The sequence below is a fragment of the Diadema antillarum genome, unplaced genomic scaffold, assembly GCF_040938485.1.
Source record: "Diadema antillarum isolate AM-2024a unplaced genomic scaffold, OU_Dant_1.0 seq00001679_RagTag, whole genome shotgun sequence".
Classification (NCBI taxonomy): Eukaryota; Metazoa; Echinodermata; class Echinoidea; order Diadematoida; family Diadematidae; genus Diadema; species Diadema antillarum.
The window spans coordinates 218408-237159 of record NW_027272374.1 but is presented as its reverse complement, the minus strand read 5'-3'; the positions used below and the strand labels follow the sequence as shown (position 1 = coordinate 237159).

Below are 18752 nucleotides of genomic sequence, written 5' to 3'. Positions count from 1 at the left end.
CTCAATGTAAACAAAATATCGTGACTTTTTTTTCATTACAATCACAAATGTGGAGGGGACTATAGAAGAACTGCTTGTAATATGTAGATCCTTACGGAATACAGACAAAGATAATATCAAAGAAAAGGCAAATTGTTATAACAAAAACACTATATATGCATGTGTGCAAGGGCTCAATATAAACCCTGGTATGGATATGCATGTAATGTTACGTATAGTACAGGTTTATGTACAAAATGTTTACCGAGTGCATTTATATGTGTATGCATTAGAATTAAAAATGAAACAGGATATAATCATCCGAGTATACGGAATAAAAATATTTCCATAACAAACCGTAGTTAAGATATACAGACATTTTAATTACCATGAAATCGATCATTAATACTTAGCAAAAACTTTGCTTTTAGCTTACATTTAAAGCTATTAAAGCTTTGAGATTGTTTCAATGAATGATCGAAGGAATACCAAAGCGTAGGACCCGTATTCAAACATAACATTTCCGTTGCCAAAACTAGTTCTATTCATAGAAAGATGATAATCGTTCGCTTGCCATGTTGAGTAACTTTATTCTTTTGGAACATTTCATTTGACTGATCTGCTTAAAAAATATAATAATAGTAACGACAACATTTCAAACTGAAGGTATAGAATTCCATGTCTCTCATGCGCTTGCTCTTCCCGAACCCTTCGGCAAAAGTCATCGTTAGCATTCGCTTGGCCATACATTGTACTTCTGTTTGAGTTATGCATTCAGCCGCATCACTGCCGCAGTTCGGGTGGTTCTCATTTAATATTGTTAGATGCATGGACTTTTCAAACTCGAAAATGCGATGGCCCGTCATTGATCTTACATGCATTTCCATTTATGGTTTCGAAGCTGCTCACTGATATGATGTAGCGTTCTGTGCAACCTTTTCTTCCGAAGAACTTCACAATGAACGCAATTTTACTTAGTCTCTTCTTCAGTAGCAAGGAATGCACTTATGATTTGTGTTTCAGTCGTGACACGTCGTCTGCTGCTGTTAGATTGTTCATTTTATGACTTCAGTAAAGCCTTCGCGGAATTTTCCCGAGTTCATCCAAAGTGCTCGCATACACCGCAGACATCGTTGATATTTGAAAGAAAAGTAATCATAGATTTGTCGTACAATTCACATCAAAGCAAAGTTTGCCATTCTTTTTAATGTGATAAGTTTCCATTCCTTGTTCGATGTTTGGTTGGTTGGCTTTTTTTTTCTGCTTTTTTGATATCACACATAACAAAAGAATATATGCATTTTAAGATTACCATTATTCGATGTATGAGAAGACGAAACATATTGATTTTCACATGGAAATTCAGGAGATCGTAAAAGTAACAATTAGAAATTGGCTTGGTGACGATTGAATATTCATCCAGAATATGTTGTGTCATTACAATAACTAAATTTAGGGAAAGAAAAACGAAAAACCAAGGAAAAGGTGATTTGAAAAGATTCATCTGGGATTGTGTATTCTTTGTAATCGTAAGAAAAGAAAAGCAAGAGACTGCGATCATAAGAAGCAGCTTGACATGGATCGAGGCCTCGGGGTGACATTGGAAATTGAGTTGAATTGAATTTGACTTACATAACTGTTAGGGACGCGTCTCCAGAATAGAGTATATGTTAAACACCGAAATATTGTAATAATTGCAAGGTAAAAAGAAGAGAGAAAAAGCAGAGAACTAATATCCATTTTATTTGTTTTCGAGAGGCGAATGTAAGAAAAAAAATGTTATTAGAACATGAAATAGACAAACTATTACTATCAGGCTGTGCAGAGGTACAGAATAAATCAGATTGTTTTTATTGGAATCTTAAGACAGTCAACCGAGTTAGGTTTGTTTTACCATCTCAGTCAAGTCATCATTTCTTTGAACATCAAACAATTATTATGAATCATTTTTTTTTTCTTAGCGTGACACCCCATTTCCATCCCCATCCTTAGTTAACTTGTATTATACGCCTTATGTATACATTAACAAAGATAAAATTGTGTTTTTTTGTTTTTTTTTTACATCTGATAGTCATGTTCATATGTACTTTGTTAAATCACATTCTGCAATTATAGCAAAATCCTGCGCATATACATTGTATATAATTTACTTTGTTTATTTGATGGAAGTGAAAATAAATTTGTATCTTGAATCTTGAAAAGGTGAGCGCTATACTGTGCTGTGCCGAGATGTGCAGGGCGTGAAATATCCGATTAATTCGACGTTTAGGCGAATATAATTGGGTTTGTTTTTATTTTTTGTGTGTTTTCTCTGTGTTTTCTGTCTTCTATGTTTGCGTAATGTATTTCTGTTTGCAATATTAGTCTTGATGTGATCTTATGATTTTAAACTCATGCACCAAATTACTCAACTCCCAATATACCTTTATAACATAGGACTATCTATCAATGAGCTAACGTAAAATGGTTTTTATGTGGTACCAAACGCTAATGACTAGAATATTATAGAAAAAAATTCACGAGAATTTAAAACGATTTATGTTTAAAGTTATGAAAGGATAATGTATGTGCATATATACAATGCCATATCGGCTGCTCTCGTAATGTTTACTCTTCTGCTACTAAGTATATGTCATATTTACATTTATTTCCGAATGTGTATGTGTATGTGTGTGTGTGTGTGTGTGTGTTCTGCATATTTGCATATACCATGAATACAGTTCCTCTGTACAGAATTTGTTTTACATGGATATAAGTCATCTTGTCACGTACAATATCGCTCGCAATGGATCACTCTGTCAATGTGTGTCTTTGTTTACACCCTGAAGAAGGCCTATGTGGCCAAAAGCTTGAGCACAAAAATAGAGGAAAAAGAACGAAGAAGCTTCGTCTGGACCAGTGGAATACTAAATTATCTTACGCTTATTTAATGTCTCTACCAGTTTGTAAGTTGCCACAACATTTCTTGCATGTATACATTTATATGTAGGTATATATATATATATATATATATAGAGAGAGAGAGAGAGAGAGAGAGAGAGAGAGAGAGAAAGAGAGAAAGAGAGTTTTTATTTATGTGTATTTTTGAGAGCGCTGCCGTCTTCCTGTCCGCGGCGGGAAGCAAGTGCACCTCATTGCAACCAGTCACTCTACAGCCTTTTTTACCTTGTGTATGGACAAGCAGCGTGTGATTAACCACATTTGCGATCTACTCCATATCATTTCTATCCTCACTTGGAAGTGCAGGTTTCCAAACATGGTGTCCAACTGCCGCCAAGTTGTGGTTGTTCTTCTGGTCTTTAGCTCCTCAACATGCCTCCTTGGAACTGTGAAGATGACAGCTGTGTACCTGCCTGAGATCTTCAACAGTATAGGCACTACGGCTACGGGCATCGGCAGAGCTCTGGGTTTCTATTTCGCCTTTTCATTCTGTCCCGGTGAGTTTCAACACCCGAGTCATGTACTTGGCGAAGTCAAGTGGGCTTGGGCTAAATTTTATAGTTACCGCATGCACACAATCCCTTCGGAAAAGACACGAAAATCATTTGTTTTTATACACTGTGACAAATTTGCCAGAAATGTATTTATTTTTTATTAATTTTATTTCTTTTTTGCTTATAAATGGAATTAAAAACCGGGTTCAAGAATGTAGCTAATTGGAAGCGATGACATGAGACCCATGACCGCACTCTTGATTTTCTGACGTGCACGGCCGTGAAAATAGTGTGCGACGAAAAAGCAGTGCGGCGTGACATCAGACTATTACGTAAAGAGATAAAAACAAACCGGTGGACTTGTAAACCAGTCGTTATAATTTTTCGATATTCGTTAAAAATGCATCACGACATTGGCCAGATTTGACCACGAAAGTAAAGAAATCTTCTCTGAGGCTACCAAATAAATTCTCTACGGTCTTGACTTTCTTATAAAAACTGCCCTCTGAAACGTTTAAAAATCACATAATCTACTCAAACTACAACACTAAATAAGATACTCGCATAAAGACTGATGCAAAATAAGTCATTCAATGCCGTATGTTGTTTTTCTTGTTTAGTTGGTTTTGTGTTTGATTTGTTATATTTTGGTTTTGTCGTAATTATGTTGTTATATCTCTATGAAGTCTGCATAATTTTTATAATAAATTCCAATCTGTATTGTATATTTATATCAACAGGGATCTTTTTTTATTTGGCTCTGAATAATAATAATAATAATAACAATGATAATTGACAATGCTTATATAGCGCATGACACATCGTGATAATGTCCCTATGCGCTCAGAAAGACTGAATAAATGAATAGACAAATAAAAAGACAGAAGGGATAAGACTATAAGTTTATGAATTTTAACAGTCATACATTGTTTTCTTTGATACCTGAATTGCATTTGAACTACAGTGTATTTTGTAACATGCGATAAATTTCTATAAAGAGTTTTGAATATCAACGAGACCCAGTGTGGTGATCTACCATAAGAAAAAAAAAAGATATACAAATGATAACAGATTTATTGATTGCGTGACTTTACGACATGAGCTGGTTCAGAACCCCTGATACAAGGCTTGGCTAGGAATATTGTCAAGACCTCGCTGAACAGCTATTGTACTGCGAGCAAGGCGCCTGTGATGGGTTCGGTTTCATCAACGATTTCAGGCCTTTTTGATTCAAAATGAGGTATTTCTTCATTCGAGTGTCAGTCTCTAACACAGATTGTTGTCTGGAAACTGGTTGTCCTCTTAAACTGTATCATGTTACAAAAGCAATTAAATACACTGGCAGGAGGAGAAGAATGCCCCGTAAGAAATTCTGCTGAAAACCTGGAAGACTGTAGAAGGAAGACTACAATCTTCCAATATAATGGTGGATCGGTGAGAATCGGATGCTCGAAGGGTTTAAACCAAAGAGCACCGCATTTGGATATTCCCAAAGTTAAACGAGAGCATCCAATTCTCAACGATCCACTAAAGGGCTTTTTACACTTGTAAATTTTTGCTTAGCCCCGGACCAACGGTGGGGCTAAGGGGGGGGGGGGGCCTTAGCCCCACCGTTGGTACGGGACTATCCTTAGCCCACTTTCTGTTTACACTCGTTTTTGCCAAAGTGGGCTAGCCCCACCGATAGTACGGTACTATCTGGCCCTGCAAAATAGCAGGGGTTAGCACCGCAATTGCGGTGCCAAGCAAGTGAGTGTAAACAGAACGAAAAAATAATCCTGGGCTAAGCGACGGAGACGAAGTCCGACATTCACTGACCAATCAGAAACGAGGTAATCAAGTGCTACCGGTGCGTGCGTGTACGTGTACAGTACACAGCGTAATTATGAATATTCATGTGGTTTGGAAAGTCCAGGGCTAAGAAATACGAGTGTAAAAAGGTCAGTTTTCTCCTTAGCCCCGGACAAGAGATAGTACGGGACTAATTGGCGAGTGTAAAAAGCTGAAAAAATTGGTACGGGACTAACGATAGTCCTGGGTCAGAAAAAGTCCGGGGCTAAGAAACACAAGTGTAAAAAGCCCTTATACAGTCTAATGCTTCATTCTTTTTGTAAAATGGGCTCGTAAATTCATGAAATTCAACCGTTTTCCCGATCATGCGTTTGGTATCACCAACAAGGTTTGAGCCATACGTGTGGATTTACTGGAGGCATGGCTCAGTGTGGTAAAAATCAATACATGGTAATTGACCATTCAGATTCCAGAGATTCTGAAACCCATTTCATAAACCGTAATATTTAAGTCAACGTATCCCTCTTCGTTTTTTCCTCGTAGCTCCCCTTGTGTCGTACCTGTATCGTAGGAAACCTCGCTACATTCTCATCACGGGAGCTGTTGCAAATACACTTGGTTTGGTCTTGGCTAGCATGGCGAGGAATAGTGCGGAACTGACAGCGGCCCTATCACTGGCAGGTAAGGTTGGAAACTAGTGCTAAATTCAGTGGCGGATCAAGAGGGGGCGCACCGGGCGCGCGCCCCCTCTTTATTTTTGATTAAAACAAACGAAATGAAAAATGGGTTGGGATGCGTGTGCCTCCCCTTTTGATTTTACAAAGGCGCCCCCCCCCCCCCTTTATGGAATTCCTTGATCCGCCCCTGTGATTTGTTTCATTCTTCAAATGCATCAATTCCTCTTCCCCTTCAAATGCAACCACTGGGTTTTGTCCATCAAAACATAACCAACTCTGCTCTTTACTATGACCTTATGCGGACATTTCTTTCTACACCGAATACACAATGTCATTCGAAAATTATCAAGCAATCACTCTGTGTGTACTGATAGCAGCACATCGCATATTCCTTTGTCATTCACATAGAAGAACCAATGAAGATATCAGTGCTGTTAGAAGGCAAAAGCTTCCAGAATCTAACCACGAAATACGGAGCTAATTGTTGGAAATCCATAAACCTCCATAAGGCATTTTATCGAAGTTCCGATGTATCCAGGTCGCATTTAGCAAATGCTTTGTGCAATCAAAATCCATTCACTGATCTACATTCCAAAAAAAAAAATAGACTCTTCGACGTTTGAATGATGAAAGCCATGTTAAAGTTTGTGTAAAGAATCATCGCAGCAAATGAAAAATGATTTATAGCAATACATTCTGTCGTCTTTTGTGTTGTCCATTTGGGTTCTTTGTTGGCTTTCCTTCCTTTTTTTTTGGGGGGGGGAGTGGCGGTTGTTTCGTTTGTTTGTTTGTTCTTTCGTGGGTGGGTGTCTTCATTAACTTTTCCTCGGGGGGGTCTCTATCAATCTCTTTTGTTTCATTTTTGTCTTTTCAGGAAGCGGGGTCGGCATTGTATATGTGTCTGGACTTCTTGAAATGCGTGGTCTGCCTGAGGAACGCTATGGGCTCTACCTCGGCCTAGGGTCCGCAGGCTTTCCGACAGGAATGTTTGTTGTCCCACTTATCGGCGACCTCCTGATGCAGACTTACGGCTGGCGAGGAGCCATGTTGATTGTTGGGGGTCTTATGGCTCATGTTATCCCTTTGAGCATGCTGAATCAACCTCAAATAGGGGATGCGTCATGCAGTACTACGAACCGGGAACATAGCAACGGAGATTATGCAATTGAGGAAGATGATATCGCCGGTCAGAGCAGTCCTAATATTTCAACCTATTGCCGTGGTCCTGCAAGTATTGATACTACGAATTCTGACGACCAGATGTCGACTCGTGGAGATACCAAACAGACGACAGAAATAAGCATGGATGGTTTAAGCGACGAAAGGAGAGAACTGTTGAGGGAAGAGCCGGATTCAAGTTCACAGGATAACACACCAAGAAGACTAGAAAGATGGGCTCAAACAGTTAAAGAGTCTGACTTCTGCACAAGTCCAAACCTTGTTTTATTCATGATTTTTTCTGCCTTGCACACAATTACTTACAGCGGCTGGCACACCTTCCTAATACCTCGAGCTGTCGAACGAGGAATGACCATCCTCCAAGCCATCACACTCAGTTTCTGTGCCGGTCTGGCAAATGTTGTTGGTCGAATTGGTATAGGGGTTTTCAAAGACAGATTTAGCAGAGCTATGGACACCATTCTCTTCTTGACATTCTTATTGGTCCTGAGTCTTCTCTGCGATGTCTTTGTAACCAACTTTGCAGTCACGTTTATAATGCCATGTATCGAGGCGTTTTCCCTCGCGAGTCGCGCCGTGTTAGCTGTCTCAGTCGTAAGGGAGATAGCTCCGAGGAGCTATGAAACTGCCCTGGCCCTGCAAATCTTGATACTGGGATTGGGCAGCATGCTGGGTTCATACCTTGGAGGTAGGTTAGTGACGTATACATTCTAATAACATTATACGTATACACTCAAATAAGACTAGACAAACAGAAGGGAATTCTATGAAAATCTATGCGAAAACAAGAGTGGCTGCAATATTTCCAAACAGAATTAAACCTTTACATAATAAAATATGACAGGTAGCGCAACATGAAATGTACGAAACGTTTGTTAATGAGTGGGCGCATGAGATGCCCGTGAAAAAAAGAAGGAAAAAAAGTTTATAATTCATGTTCAACATTACACGCAGTTTCACACGGACTTCTTCAGGCCTCCGCACACTATACGACTTTCGGTCGCACGACTGACCCGCTTTCAATTGCCTCCGAAAAAAAATCACAATGACCTCAGAATAAACACGCTTGTTTATTTCAGATCCAAAGTCGGTTAGTCAATCAGAGAAAATTAATCTCATTAAGGATTCTATGCAATCCAACACAGTCCACCGATGTCACCTCTATTCTGTTGTCACTATACATACGACCCAATCCATGTAATGCTTATGAGTTCTCACCTGACATAATTGTACACATTATGTATACATATTTTCATACATAAGAAAATATGATGTACTACACCACGAAGATAAAGTCGAATTCATTTTTTTTTTTTACAGAACGATAATCTGTACAGGATTTAGGAGCATTACATATCTCTATCCACAAGCAATCATTTAAATATACAACTGTATGTCAAAAAATCATTTTCATGGACTAAACGGCTTTATTATAGGTTAAACAAGAATAGAATCTCCTTTAATCTTTTTACCCTTTATGGAGGCGCACACAGTCAGTTATTAAAAAATAGTATTGTATCACTGCACTTCTTTTGTGACTGTAATTTTGGTTTTGCATTGTCCTCATGTTATTGTGTTTTCTAGTCTTTTTGTATGAAAAGCACCAGTGCGCTTAGAAACACCAGTATAAAGCACCATATAAATGTAATAATTGAGTATCTGAATATAAGAACGACCCAAGTCCATGGAAGGCCATTTCGAGTAAACTTAAAAAAAACCTTCATATCTTTTTTATTTGTCCAATGATATTCTATTTAACTGTGATGGGAAGGCAACATTGTGTATACAAATTAGAACATATCATACTATTATGACAATTAACATTTACATTAATTATGGAGAGGTAATTTTGTGTGATGGACTTGGGTCGTTCTTTGAATCATATACAGGATAGGCTGCTATATGAGATGAGAGAGCGATGAGAGAGGGCGCTATAATGTCAATGTAAAAATGGCCCAACTCCTGGACTGTGGTCATTCTTACATTCATATAAGATTTCACTCATTCATTTCAGGCACGTCCGGGGGTAATTAGGATTTATCATTATTATACACAAGATGAGTCCAAGCACAAGCTACAATTTTCCATGTCAAACTGAATTTGGCCAAAAATTGGACTTGGGTCGTTCTTATATTCAGGTCTTCAACTGTTCTTGTTATCATTATTATCATTATTATCATTATTATCATTACTTCATCATCATTATTATTATTACAATTGATATTAATATTATTACTTAACTCATACTTTCTTTATCTATAGGAGAGGTGAGGTGAAACTTGAACCGCTGCCATCAGATTACGCCCTACATGCTGAACTTTGCATTAGTTTAGAAAATTGGAATTAGACAATTAGAGACTAAAAAAATAGGCGTGAGCGAAATTCCAACTATACTTCTTTGATTTTGTTTATGTCCTTTTTTTTGGGGGGGGATCATCACGCTTTTTAAAATTATTTATTTGTTTGTATTTTGGCCGTTTTTTGTTCCTTTTTTTTTCTCTCACAAAGGAAACTGCCTGGAGTATTGCGCCATTTGGGTAACACACTTCTCAAGTTTCTGAAATTGCAAACTTTGATCCCAATATGCACGGCCTCATAAGCACATAGTGTGGGATGGTTCAACGTTAAAAGGATTATAGGGCTTTATATAGCATACATTTAAAACAGTAGTTCAACACTTAGGGAACATACTTTTTATGATTATACCTTTGCCAAGAGTGAATGGTGGAAACCTTTTAGAGATGTTAGGTGTAAAGAACGCTCTTCCTCATGTATATCGAAATACATTGTTGATAGTATACACTCCTTTTTCATATCCAGGTTTCGTAGCAGAAGCATTTAGGAGTTACAACGCTTCGTTCATACTAATCTTGTGCGTCGAAGTCGTGCTACTCGCCTACGTCTCTCTGATTCGGTACCCTCTCAGACAGCACTGATGTGGACTGTGTAACAGGAAACGACGTTGTGACTTCTATGACGTACATCCACTGTGCGTAAATGAAACCGACAGAAGAAATGTTTCTATTCTTCTGTTTGATTCTTTCTATTTGATTTTTCTATTCTATATTTAGCCGGGGGCAATTGTCCTCTAGGGTTAATTGCTCTAATACTCCAATTTCATTATTTGTCACTCGTTGCAACTATGAATTATACATATAAACACTCACAGGCAACATATAGGAGTTTTTATACGTGCAATTCAATAGTTCATATTTCCTAATTGTCACATTTCTATTCTCTTTTATGTTTTCATTAAACAATTTACACATTCAGTTCATGAAGTGTCTATCATTTCCTCGTAATATGTAAAAGGAATTCAAGGATGTTACATGGGTCCAGGATAAACTGAAGAATGTACTGGGGCATGAACACTCAAGTTTCCCCGTCTTTACCGCTGTCTAGGTTCTGTTAAACACGGTTTCTACGCCTATTTTTCTTTCATCCAGAGAGCGTGGCGAACGAATTTTTAAGATTTGGGAAAACAATTGAACTTTTTATATTTGGGTTTATTCACTGTTAATTATTTTTCACTATGTCGTTGCGCATGTCATTTACCTCCACAGTGACAGCTGTAGGTTCACTATTCATGTTGTTAAAGTGACTAGACATAGTAGACATGTTAGATATGAAGCCGATCTCCGCTAGAATTCATGCGGAGATTGCCGAAGCATATAGAGCTGTCCTCAAAAGTAAACTGCTGTGGATTATAGATACTCTTTCTTTTATACGGGTTGTAAGGCCTTCAAGATCCGAGCCCGACGTTTATGTATCAACACCCACAAATACATACAGGCTATCATCACTTTTACTTTAGTCTGGTTTCCACACCCAACTGAACTCCGTGACGACGAAGTCGCCGCCTTTGATTTTAAACTAAACCTACTCCAGTTTTCGACGTTGAGGGCGTCAATATCCTGAATAGCAAAATAGTACGAGCAAATTGTCTAGAAGCCAGATTAAGTATACGTGGACGAAGGGTACAATACTCGTTTGAGTTAAAGGGGCCCTGAAATCCAAATGCATGTATCAAAACAATGCACCTTCAAACAATGCACCTTCCCCTCGACTCAGCATAACTTGCATGTTCTCTCGCCATGTCTTTTGTTAGTCACATTAACATGATTAATATCAGAGAAACATGCAAATTTTGTACGGGTTGTAAGGCCCTCAAGATCCCAGCTTGATATTTATGTATCAGCACGCCATGTCTTTGGTTAGTCACATTAATATCACAGAAACATGCAAGTTATGCTGAGTCGAGAGGAAGGTGCATTCTAATGCCTTTTGTTAAATATTTCAGCACTTTAGCAATGATTGACAGATGATGTCATCTCAAGAATATTGGTTTGGAAGGATTTTTTGTGGGCGTTCCCACGTAATCTGAAGAAAAATAGAAGAAAGAGTTGTTAAAGATAATTTATATGGAATGTTTCTAGATATTGGTTTTACCACAAAAGTGATGTTGAGGGTATCATAAATCAACACAAATCAACATGCATTTGGATATCAGGGCCCCTTTAACGTACTGTACGCAAGATCCTGCCCGCCCATTCCGACCCCTTTTCTATATACAGTATAATATACCTGGAAAAGATAATAACAGCCCCTATCCCTTTGAAACAAAATGTGAACATGGGTAGGAACTCGTACCTGAATAAAGCTTAAGTAAAGGTGAGGCTAAGAGAGCCGTTTTAGTAGCAGTAACATCTCTTTTTTAATGACTATAGAAGGTAATTTTGCCGACTACTGCCTTATGTCTGTGTGTGCGTGCAGTTATAATCATATGTGCATACATAGCTATATTATTGGACAATTGGAAAACATGACACACCACTGAATATTTTTTTTTCTCAAAACATAATAATTCTTCAGGGCTTGACATACATTTGTTGATGTCTAGCCACTAAATTTCCAAAAGGCTATCTTTTGGTGGCCCGAGCAGGCAGCTATATCATTCGAAATTACTCTTTTTACTTCATCTTATTCAGATATTTAAATATTTTTGTTTGCCCGTCGCGAGACGTGGGAGTTTATCAAAGAAAAAAAAAAGTGAAACTGAATGTGACTCGGTCGAGAGGACCTTGGGAGAGCTACACTGAATCGACGGCCAGCGCATGCGCACACAGACATCTTATCCGTTCAAGGATTTGAAATTTGTGCGCATGTGATGACGACATATTGTGCGCATGCGCTGACCGTCAATTCAGTGTAGCTCTCCCAAGGTCCTCTCGACCGAGTCACATTCAGTCATCGATTCGAACAGAAAGGGACTATTGGCAGAACCAAACGTTGCCCGAAGCCTGTTTTCAATCAGTCAGTCCGCAGCGTGTGCGATAATGAGGCACGAACAACAATTTTATTCAGAATCACGTTTACGCAGTTTGTGCCCTTGAGACTGACGAGATTTCGCGATACTTTGCGAGAGTTTTTGCAGAGGTCGCAACAACAGCTTTCATAGCTTTCGCAGTGCATTGTTTTACCCAGGATGATTAGGTATGTTCTAGAGCTGATTATGCTCATTAATTTGATACCTAATTTCCCTATTTTTGATGTATGTCAATATAGTAGTCAATTTTAGCATCAAAGTAAACGATTATTTTGCCAATGTTCAAGAAGCTTTTAGATCATAGTTTGATGTTTTGCTAGTTCCTGACTGGTATTGAAAATAGATCTCCGTAATTTCTTCGATTTCACAATCGTGAAACTTGAGCGAGTATGATCAATTAAAAAACGAAGAGGGGCACCATTTTTAAGGTTGTGAATTTTCCTGTTGAAAACAAGGCAAATTATGTTTTCTTACTGGAAGTGGGGTAGTGAATGAACACGCGTGGAATGTGTTGTTGATACCCAGACAATGGTCGTGGACAATGGCCAGGATTGGAATGTTTCATGAGGAATTCCACTATCGCAGCTAGTCTTTGTTGATTCCGAAATGTGGTGTGTGCAAGCACATTGAAACATGTGCTTACTTCTTTCATGTGCATGCATTTCACCCTGTGTCAAGAATTCAGACTAGCAGTGCTCGGGGCAATCCACATGAATAATTGATTAAGCATTCATGTGCCTGGCAGCAGAGCTCGGGACAGGTGGCAGCCAGGTCCATTGTTCAGGGTCATTGTAAGTGCACACTCACATACACATCATTGGTTCCTGTGTAAAGTTCAAGTTTTGTACAGAGAGTGAAAATTCGATCACAATCTGGAACCTAACATTTAAAACTCACAGCATTGAGTCAGCAGCCAATGGATACTACGCAATGCGACACGCCGCGTCTTGCGACAGATTTCGACCAATCACAGACCCGGAATTCCGGTGCGAATGCGAGGATAATCTTTTTAAACTCGACGCTAGACATGTCTCTGAATTTTGCTAGTTCCTGACCCGTATTGAAATGAAGATGGGAAAACGTGCCCTTATTGTGATACTATATACCTTAGCGGACATAGTCTTCACCATATTTTAGAGGGGCTTGAAAGATTTCAGGTTAATTTTTTGGCGTCAAACGTGAAGGAATATTTTTGAATACAATAGCGAACTTCGAGAGGGATTTTGATATTCTTTATTCTTCTTTTCCGTTTATTTTGATCATGAGCATATTTGCTTATGTTTTATCTTTAAGTCGATACTAAAAGTGTCGAAAACTGACGAGAAATACTCGTTCTACACGGATTTGTTCATGACCATGTATCTGCTCATTACGTATGCAAGCACCGCTCAGCCGTGCATACGACTTGAATAAATACGTGCGTTTTCGCTCACGCTGCGGACTGACTGCAATACTTCAACTTAACTGGTAACTCTTCAAATTGAAGAAATTTTGGATTTTAAGTTGATGTTTACCCGCGATACTAGTCTGTCATGATCCTGAATGCTACAATGCGCAGCCCCATTACGCTATGCGTATGGGGCTGCTGGTCGCAGTTAATTGCATGATTACTAAGACATGAGAGCACTTTGGGGCGAGTAAGTCTCACAGTGTTAGTTATATGAAAGGTACTTTAACCTGAAACACAAACTAAGACAAGGAAAAGGAAATTCAGGGAAACTTTTGAGGTACCAAAACTTTATATTATCTTTAAAGCTTTTGAGCTCTCAGGCAGCATCACATAGATCCCAACACGTAGTAACTTGTCCTGGCATTATCCTCACGAAAAAGATTCACATTGTATAAAAATGCATCAATTTTATTTGGAAAAAAATGTAACCCAAAATGCCACAATGGATTATGTACTTAATTACGCCAAGACATTTTACCTGGATCGTGCGCCGAAGGTTCTTAAATTTAATACCTATCAATAAATGTTGGTTATTTCTGTATAACACCTGAAATATAGTATTTTTGCTATTAAATGAAAATATTTTTCTCATAGTTGCGCTGTTTCAGAAATTGTTTTTGTTCTTTTTGTGTTCGTGTGTGTGTGTGTGGGGGGGGGGGGGGGTAATTGCAAGATCAACTCGGTATCAAACCATCAAATTCACACAAAAGCGACGGAAAACACAATAACGTTTCCCTTTCCCAGTGCACTGAAACTGCTGATACATTTCAGCATCATTTAGGACTTTTAGAATCATTCCACACATTGACAACGAAATTGATCGTAACACAAAGTTGTATTGTTCGTCAATATTTACATGCACTCCGTGACTAGTTTCCGAAATGACTGCTGAATAATAATTCGTGTTTGTGGATCAACCTTTCCTGAGTAACTAACTATACACATTATTTTGTTAACGTCGGCAGGACATCAATATTTTACTTACTGTGTTTCAACAAACTGCACGGTTTTGTAAATCCAACCATTCCTAGATCAGATCAATGTTCTGGGGGAAAATTAACTGAAATGTGACAGCGTGACACCGTCATGTGATTTCTTTGATAATAATGATGATGATGATGATGATAATGATGATAACAATAATAATAATAGTGATAATAATAGTAATAATAATGATAATAATAATAATGATAATAATAATAATAATAATAATAATAATAATAATAATAATAATAATAAGGTCTTATTTACCCAGGGTAGTCTCTTCAGTGTTGCCACTCCTCTACCAGAGGGACCTGCCATTACAATTACCCTGCGGTTGCCAGGCATCCATTTGTACGCCTGGGTCGAGAGGGACATGTTGGGTAAAAACATCTTGTCCAAGGAAGTAAGCACTGGGCGGGATTCGAACTAGGGTCCTCCGATTGGGAGTCGGGAGTCTTTTCCACTGTGCCACTGCGCCTAATTGATTGAAAGTAGAAGTCGTAACAGTTGCATCTCAACATGTCCTATTCATATGAATCAAATCAATAGCTTACAGGTGTGACACACTGATTAGACCCTGAAATAGACATTTAGGAAATTGGCCTTTTGTGACATTATTTCGAAATATTGGTCAAAATTTAATGTAATTGAAATGAATAGACAGAGAGTTTTATATGAGGGCATGGAACAAGAATTCCTAAGAATTATGTATGTGTGTTATTTTTCATATTGTCAAGCAGGAAGCAGTGTTGAATAAACAGATGTACTTTAAGGGTCTACGTGGGGACTAGAAACTAAAATGCTAAGCACGATGTCTGGCTGTTTGCCGAACCAATGAAAACTGTAAAACAAAGATGCATGATACGGAAACGAAACATCCTCATCAATACTTTTTTATGTTATTCCAATAAACGGGAGTAAAGGTTAAGATATATTTTCGTTATTGGTGTAGGCAAAGATGGTAGCACTATAACAATAAAGCTGCGCAACAAATCTCCAAATGAACATAGAGATACCCCATAAGATGACATCGAGAAGTGATAATGGGATGCAAAAGTAGGGAGTGACTACTGCCTTGGTACCAATGATCTTCTTATTACCGAATATTTCAATAAGAATTTTGGGCTTATTAACGACAAGCGAGAAAAGTGAGTTATTATACCAAATCTTATCATTTTAATCATTAATCTTATTCATTTGGTAATAGTCATGTAGGTTTATTGCTATTATTAACTGTATTATATTATCATTTTTATTGTTATCGACATTATTATTATCATTATTATTATTATCATTATCATCATCATCGTCTTCGTCGTCGTTATTATCATCATTACTGTCGTAATTATGGTTATTGTCACTATACCTCCATTATTGAAAGTGTTCATTTTTTGCTTGGTATAGAATGGATGATGCTCTGGATTCCACTACAATTGGACATAATACTTGGATATGATAATAGAAGCGTCTGTCCCTATATGTGAAACAAAATGCGAAAGTGGGTACTTAAATATTAAAACAAATATGAATTGGCATTTTAGCAACAATATACTAATTTTCTAATGGGTACAGAAGTTCATTATCACTTTTTAATGAGTGTTTATTATGCAGCATAGTGTAACACACACATAAACACAGTATATATATATATATATATATATATATATATATATACATTTAAAACAAGACACAACATTTCGAAATTTCGAAAAGGGTTTTCCTTTGGTGGCCCGAACAGTTAGTTAAATTATGAAATTGATTTTTATGTACTTCCCTTAGTATATCGGACTCCGAAATTTCAAATACAAATGCTTTTATTGCCCGGAAGGGTCACCAGAGAGAGAGAGAGAGCATTTATCCCCGTCTTATTAATCCATAAAAGTCCTAAATTTACTTATAGGCACTATTATTGAAACAAAGTATCAATTTCATCTACATCACAATCAATAGAGCCTATTCAACTGACATTGCAACTAAACTTAATTTGTTCCACCTTATTATCATTGTCATCGTTGTCAAATTTACTTTTAAATGCACAAATCTTTTAGTGTGACTGTTATAAGCGTTTAAAAACTTTTATCTTAAACAACAGTAATTCACAAGATTTGAATATATATATATATATATATATATATATATATATATATATATATATTCATAGTAATGAATAAATAGCTAAGAATCAGTTGTCGTTTGTGATTGATTATTTTCATTCCTCTGTGATCTCCATCATCTATCCTCATAGAAATGAACGATCTTCTTCTGACACTGCGTCAGTCAAGTTGTGTTGTCTCTAGGGAGTAAAATCTGCAGCAGGGATAACGCAATTCGATTTGTGACGTCGCCCATAACGACATCGAGGTATAAGAACATTAATGCGTCATTAATCTTGTGCAACAACAATCATACTCCCTAACTCATGCTCGTGCTATTTTCTTGTAAACCAAGACGTCATTACCCACTCTGTGCTCTTCGTATGAAGCAATTATCAACATGTCGACGACTGCATTCATTGTTTTCATTGTGTTGCTACTACCGACGGCATTCAATACCCAAGACATAAGCGTAAATGATAACCAGGACAACGGGGAGGGATCGCTGCAAAATAGTCCAGCGATATCCAGTGAAAACATAAACGGACAATCCCAAATACCTCTCATTAGTCAGATCGTTTTGGTTATCCTAGCTGTGTACATTGTTATCGTCGCTGTACTCCTGGTATCCATTTTTCTCTCAGCCTGTTTTTTGGCTATTTGCGATTATTATTGTCATGATGAAAGCTCATGCTGTAGGTATCTATAAAAACCATGCTAATAGTTTTGTCGTTCATAATTATGTTTTTTTTTATCCCAGTCGCATTGCTATTGCAAGTTATATTTTTTTCCATAGATTTAATTTACTGCACGAACCCGTTCTTATGTTAAGTATGTGAGAAAAGGTTGCTGGTTGAAGTTTTTCTGTTGTTGCTGTTTGTTTGTTTGTTTGTTTTGTTTTGTTTTGTTTTTGTTTGTCTGTTGTTGTTGTTGTTTTTTTTTTGCCGAGGTGTCTTGTAACTAAATCTTATGAAAATATGATGTTCTCTACGTCAATTTCACTGTGATGTGAATAATCCTTGTACTTACATTTTGGTATTTCGTATTATACATGATGTGAGTGAGGTCGTGTAATGAGAACAAATCATTATACAACAATAGGCATAAGTCTCCTGACTTTACACAGCGAAAAAAATTTGTTCTTTTGCAGTTTCATCTCTTTGGCAAATACGTATAGTATACTGCCATGTCTTCTCTCTATTCAAATAGTGCACTTAATGATGATTCAAAATCCAAATATATAGTTGCATTTTAAAATCGTTATCCAAATATGAATACTACAATAAGACATACATTTGTGCAGGCCTCCATACTTAATTTTAGAGTGAAAGACGAATTCCTCTAATGTAATGGTGTATTGTATCCAGGCATATTTTCTACGAATCGTTATTGTGGTTCATAATGTTAAAAATTTCATTGCCTACAATTATTGTCATAGCTTTTGTGGCTTTGTTTTGTCCTTGGATGGTCTTTGTCTACACAGTACTAACGGCTTGTTCTGGTTGTTGTTGCACCGCCCTAGGTGTTTTATGATAGTGGAGTGTATTCAGTGGAGTGTCTTATGATTTAAACCTAATTCTACCGCCATGTTGATGTCTTTGTTCGTATTTACTTCAGTCAATTTCATTTAAATTTCATTTCTTCCCTGTTTAAAAAAGTTTCCCTGGTTAAAAATTTTCGCCGAGCCTCATCTGTGTAACTGTCTCGGCTGCGTTGGTCTTTCAGGAGTATCATTGAAAGACTCAGTTTGATTAGAGGACACATAGCTGTATACGTTGTACAATGTTCTCGTTGAAAACGTAATGCACAAATTCTATGGTAGCTTCCAAGTTGCTCACT

At 37.5% G+C, this 18752-nt stretch overlaps 1 protein-coding gene across 1 annotated transcript; it reads left to right on the top strand.

Moving 5' to 3' along the window:
* Positions 1-3235: 3235 nt before the first annotated feature.
* LOC139711650 (monocarboxylate transporter 12-like) lies at positions 3236-9996 on the top strand. Its single transcript, XM_071623511.1, has 4 exons — positions 3236-3416; positions 5748-5885; positions 6756-7748; positions 9881-9996. The coding sequence occupies exons 1-4, from the start codon at positions 3236-3238 to the stop codon at positions 9994-9996; spliced, it is 1428 nt and encodes a 475-aa protein (XP_071479612.1).
* Positions 9997-18752: the final 8756 nt, after the last annotated feature.

Coding starts and splice junctions, on each gene's coding strand:
- LOC139711650 (XM_071623511.1), top strand. CDS start 3,236: ATGGTGTCCAACTGCCGCCAAGTTGTGGTTGTTCTTCTGGTCTTTAGC. Junction 3,417..5,747: donor CGCCTTTTCATTCTGTCCCG/GTGAGTTTCAAC, acceptor TTTTCCTCGTAG/CTCCCCTTGTGTCGTACCTG. Junction 7,749..9,880: donor GCTGGGTTCATACCTTGGAG/GTAGGTTAGTGA, acceptor TTTCATATCCAG/GTTTCGTAGCAGAAGCATTT.